We start from the raw sequence: 6,000 nt of genomic DNA on the forward strand, positions 1-6,000 counted from the left end.
GACGTGATGCCTAGCAAAACGTTGGAGGAATTGGCCTCGTTTGTTTTAAATTGAGTTGGAAGAATTTTCTTCAATCTAATCTATAAAAGTGACTTGTGTTCTTTAAACATGTGAGATATATTATTTTTTTTAATAGTAGAAACAAATTTGAAATAAATTTTATTAAAAATTGAGTCAATCATAGCAAAATCGAGTTTAGAGCTTGTAAAACAACCAACGTTGAGGATTTAAGTCAAAAACAAAAACCATGTTCATCCCCTTTTTTTCTGGTAAACTTAAACTTCCTCTAATTCAGTTTTTTTAAAATAAATAAATAAATAAATAAAACATTTGTTCTGTATTTATAAAACAAAAAAGGGGAAAACACCAGTTTCGTGGGCTTTTCGAGTGAGAAAGCGTGTACGTGTTATTGTTTCTTGTTTTGGGGGCGTGTGCTTTGTGTGGCAGATACACTGAGGCGGCTTCCAAATTTCCTTATCCGAACACAAAAATGCACGGAATGGGACGGTGAGGGACAAAATTGTAATTTTGTTTTTTACAATTTTGCGCCTATTAAATAAGAAAAATGAAATGATAATTTTGCTACGGTCAAATAAGGAGCCGGCATTTTATTTTATTTTATTTTTTCTCTTGAAATAAAAGGATCTTTCTCCAAAATGCACATGATTCTTCTTTGGGTAAACTTGTACTTATAGTCACCTTAATAGTGTAGTGCTTCGAGGTGGATGCAAATGTTCTCGTTTTGACATAATCCTTACTGACACACAAGGGATAGTACTTAGAAGTTAAAGTTGAGTATGGCTAAGTTTCGTTTTAATGGTATTTAGTATATTGTTATATGACTATTATATAATTTGAATGAATGAAAATTAATCTTTTTTTTTTTTTTTTAATAAGTGCATATTTAATGATTGATTTTTACTGTCACATTGTTAAGTTATATGACAGTCGTATAATAATAGTATACTAAATAACATTAATCTTGCAATTATTGTCTACATATTCAACTCTCATTCCATTGGACTAATAAGATAGCGCCCATCGGACCTTACTCTTATTTCTTTGTCCTAGGTACGACTAGATGTGGCAAAATAGGTTGGCAGGTCGACCCATTTACGAGCCATAATGACCCGCAAAAGGTACAACTCAACATTTCAATGCTATCCTTATGAAAAAATCTCTAATAAAGAGTGGCAGATGGTGCATGATGGCCATGATGGTGGAGTAATGGCCATAGGAGAACCAGGCCGGCGGATTCTTCTTCAGCACAGCAGCCACAGTCTTGTTAGCAAACTCCTCTGTAGGGGTTGTCTTCGTTCCTTGTGAAAAATAGCCTGTCTCTCGGATGGCTGCTTCAAAAGGCTTGTATAATTTCCACTCAGGCATCCGGTTGTAGGCGGACATGGTAGAATCTGCTATGTTGGACCTAACAGCTCCTGGGACAACATTAATAACATCGATCCCTAATGGTCTGAGTTCCAATCTGCATGTAGCATGGAGCATATATCAATTGAGAATTTAAGCGGTATCAGATAACAAAGTATAAATTAATGTCTACTTCAATGGCCAATGAGAAATATTGAGCATTGTTGGGGAGAAAATATCTCACCATGGGCTCAACCTATTTACACTTATTTATAATGTCATCACTCACTTGCCTTATAACGCGTGTGCATACCATTTTTTGCACCTAGGAATAAATGAAGAAAGGGGGACCTTTTCTCAGGGCTCTATGCCTCCTCTCCTACCATCCTTCTCATAGGGACCCCAAAAAGACAGAAAGTCTCTCTCATATCTCTGAGACTCTCTCTATCCCATGTCTCTCCCGTAAATCTCACATACATTTCTCACCATTCACACACTAATTTATAGATGAATAAATTAAGATAAATTTTCATTATATTTATTGTTCACAAATAAAAATGTTAACTTAAGCATCGAAGAGTCTTCGGTTGCAACCGAAGACCCTCTAACCTTGCCCTTATTTTGCAGGAACACCATTGCCGTACAAGAAGTCTTCTCAAGCTCAACCATGAAGAAAAATCATTAGGTGGCAAATTCCACGACCAGAAAAAGCATCAACAAGCATCTCATCAATCTTAGCAAATTAATCCCAAGTTGCCATTCATTCAAAAATGAATTGCACTTAAAAAGTATATATAAGTTGGAAATACAATCATTCAACATATTAATGCTATAGAATGCCCTCTTGATTCCTTCTGTCAAAAACAGTATTTGCTTGTTTAGCAAGATGACATCTTTTTTTGTTTTTTGGTGTTCCTTTTTTTATTGTATGCAGGTAAAATTCAGACCTCAATGTATCGGTGAGTGCATGCAGAGCAGCTTTGGATGCAATATAAGCACCAGTCCATGGTCCAGGAGCCATAGCAGCTATGCTTCCAACATTTACAATCTTTCCCTTTCTCCTGGATGCCATGTGAGGAACAACAGCTTGAACCAACCGCATAGAACCTATTTAAGAGTATGACAAAGAATCATATTATACATTATTTTGACAACATTCTCAATGTAAACAAAGAATCAGAAGATATATTTTAGGAAGAGATTTGAAGAACAAATCAAACTCTGCTGAGAGTCAGATGAGAAACATTTCATTTAGATACGGATGGATTCATTCACTGAGAACAATCTTGTAACATTGCCACATACATATATAATTGCAAGTTCATTTCTCAGATGCAGCACCATGTGTTACTGTTGGGTAATGGGTCAGCCAAATACTAATAAAGGGCTCCCAGATTAAGAATTATTGTGCAGGCCCATAAAGATAAGGCCTATATCAAACATTTATACAAGCCCAAAGGGGTAAAAACAGAAGTCCAGTTATCTAAAGGTGAAGGCCACGTTCCGAGAGAACGTGGCCGAGCTTAAAGCGCCAAGCCACGTGCTGAGTGAACGTGGCAGAGCTAAGAGTGCCAAACCACGTTCTGCATGAACATGACTGAGACTTCGATAGGACCCCACAATCCCACGATTGCAACGATTTCAACATTATTCGCACTGAAGTCCTTGTGAACGTGGGGCCAAGAATTTAGGGGCCATATTCGACTATAACCTACTCAATGCGTAGCTCCAACCAAGTATCTAGTTAATTTCTCTCAAGAATTCTTTTGATTTCTCTGTGTAAAAAATATTGACTGACTTAAACATCAAAACTATCTCTCGCCGGTCCACCCAACAAGCTCTTACCCTAGATTTCATCTTTCCAATCGTTTTCTGGGAAACTGTTCCAACAGTTACCATTTATCACACCAAGAAACTTAAGCTGCATAAGGATCATGACAGAAAGTTCAAAATTGTGTAACATATTACGTACCTAAACAAACATATATTTAAATGATATATGTCAATTATTTATATATAAAAGGAAGAAAAGCCAGAAATTCAGATTAGGCAGAGAGAAAAATTAAGAAGGATGGTGATGAAAAATTGTATTACCAAATACATTGGTATTGAAAGTGTGTTGGAGAGCAGAGAGAGGGATCTCAGCAAGGGGGGCTACACACCCAACTCCAGCGTTGTTTACGAGAACATCAATCCGACCGTACTTGTCCAGAACAGTGGAAAGCACGTGTTGTACACTGGTGTCGGAGAGAACATCCAGTTCTTGGAGGAAGAACCTGGTGGGGTCCTGCTCCAGATCTGCCATTGAACCCCGGGACCTGCTCGTCGCCACAACCAGGCAGTTGTTGTCGGCGAAAGCGCGGGCCAGCGCGTGGCCGATGCCTCCGGCCGAACACCCCGTGATTAGTACCACTTCTTTTCCGGAGGGATCCATGATCTGACGGTCGAAAACTAATCGATCAGGTTGATTAACAAGGAGAAGGAGAAGGAGAAGTATATATTGGATTATTAGTCTTATGTAGTTGATAACAAGGAGAATAATTTATGTATTGCCTTTTGTCTTTTCTTTTGGAATATTTCTCCATTTAAACTGGATGGAACACCAAGAAAGTAGTTACACGGCCGTGTCGTATCGGCAAGCCGCAAGTGTGTTCGGCTTCTTCCTAATCCTGTGTGCTTGCTTGCAACATGAAAGTCTGAAACAGAGTAAATGGCAGACTGGCAGTTGGTCTAGACCCCAATGGCGGTGTAGCCGTATCTAGATAATTTAATGGTCCTTAATTTTTGATGGCCCACCAAATCTTTCCAAGTTTTTATTTTTATTTTTTTTTTAACCTCTAGCTCTAAGCAAACAGCAAGGAAAATATTACGATGATTAAAATACTTGAAAAATGGTGACTCCTCAACAAGAAAACTATAGTGTGATAAATGCAAGGAAACAATAGGAAATAGGAAATGAGAGTAATTCAGTCCACTCAATAAGGGTCGCTAAATGCGGTTTTTTTTTTTAAAAAAAAAAAATAGTACGTTTCCAAAGGTTTTTGAAGAAAAAGCACTCTAAGATCGATAGGATCCGAAGATAAAGAAACACTCCAAATTTCGATACAAGAACCTAGCTAAAAAACATAAAAATAGCAACAACCAAAAAAACCCAACAATCAGCATGCAGAAAGTGGGGGTGGAGGAAGGAGGCATGTGGGTGGTAATCGACGCATGAGATTCATGCGCCGACGTGTGGATGTCGAATGGTGTATTAGCTGATGGCTGCAGGTGTTAGAATATACGAAAAATATATTATATTTTTCATTTATTCTAATAGCGGGAAGATGGAATGCCAGTTGAAGCAATGGAGTGACGTGTTGGTGGTTGGATCTGTCTAAGGAGAGTAGATCTAGATTGGCATAGAGGTTGAGCCTTGACACATAGGTTGTAATTTTGGGCGGGTGGGATAAGCCGCATATGACGACCAATAAAGCCTCATGAGAGGTGGGAAGAGCTAGAGAAACGTCTAGCCATGGAGCAATAAAATGAAAAAGCTTCATTAAAGGAAGAGGAGGAGGGGACGACCAATAAAGCCTCATAAGAGGTGGGAAGAGCTAGAGACACCTCTAGCCATGGAGCAATAAAATGAAAAGGCTTCATTAAAGGAAGAGGAGGAGGGGAGTAGGGAAGATATGAGATCTATTCTCTCCTTCCAAGGAAAAGACTAGCGGCGATTGCGAAGAAAAGAAAAGTTTCTAAACGCTCTCAACTAGAGCTAGGTTTGTAATTTAAAGCAAAAGCAAACATTTTTGTCTTCTAAACTTGATCAAATCTTTCCAAGTTTATTATTCAATGTCATTGACCATCTTGCTAATTTGTGTTTGCGTATATAAGTTAATTATAACTTGACCGTTTAACTAAACGGGTCACATTCTTCAATCTTAACTCTTTAATTTTGTGTTGATTTGCATAAGATTAGCGAGTTGTATTAAAAATTCTCAGCCTTAGTATTGATTTCTTTACACTAAGAATGATAAATATTAACATAAAAAATGATATACACCACACTTTTATCTTACTTCCATTTCAAAAAAAAATTCAATAGCTTTAAAAAGTAAAATATATAATTTTATTGAAAAAGGATCTCTATTTCAAATTTATTAGATTAGTTTGTATAAATTAATTACAAACCAATTTGCTGCTTTTGGTAGCTGAGTAAGCAACCAATTCACTTTGTGCGGCGTTAACTCAACGTTATAATAAATGAAAATACCTAGAGGAATTAATGTTGACGGCGTGCCCCATCCAAAATTAAATTTGAATAGTTGAAATAATTAAAGGAGATTAATAGCCAATTGACCAGTCAAGATGGTAAAATAGGATCTTTTACAATCCATTTGGAACTAGAGATATTTGGTTAATGGTCAAGATCTCTTTAAGAGACTATAAATAGGACATCTGTTCCATTAATAAAGAAAATAATAAAATATTATATATTTTAAAAAAATTATAAAACAAAATTATAAAAATTAAGCGGTGGTTGGCCACCCATTAGGGGTGGCCGGACCACCCCAGTTGGGGTTAAAGGGCCACCCCAATTGGGTCTGGGGGTGGCTTGGGCTACCCCAAACCACCGGTATGGGGTGGCTTCAT

At 37.4% G+C, this 6,000-nt stretch overlaps 1 protein-coding gene across 1 annotated transcript; it reads right to left on the reverse strand.

Annotated features, from left to right (window-relative positions):
- Nucleotides 1-994: 994 nt before the first annotated feature.
- Nucleotides 995-4,016, reverse strand: LOC132166421 (short-chain dehydrogenase RED1-like). The gene is made up of 3 exons (XM_059577225.1): nt 3,460-4,016; nt 2,313-2,472; nt 995-1,483 (listed from the first exon to the last, which is right to left on the reverse strand). The coding sequence occupies exons 1-3, from the start codon at nt 3,797-3,799 to the stop codon at nt 1,147-1,149; spliced, it is 837 nt and encodes a 278-aa protein (XP_059433208.1). The 5' UTR covers nt 3,800-4,016; the 3' UTR covers nt 995-1,146.
- Nucleotides 4,017-6,000: the final 1,984 nt, after the last annotated feature.

The sequence above is a fragment of the Corylus avellana genome, chromosome ca11 (assembly GCF_901000735.1).
Source record: "Corylus avellana chromosome ca11, CavTom2PMs-1.0".
Classification (NCBI taxonomy): domain Eukaryota; kingdom Viridiplantae; phylum Streptophyta; class Magnoliopsida; order Fagales; family Betulaceae; genus Corylus; species Corylus avellana.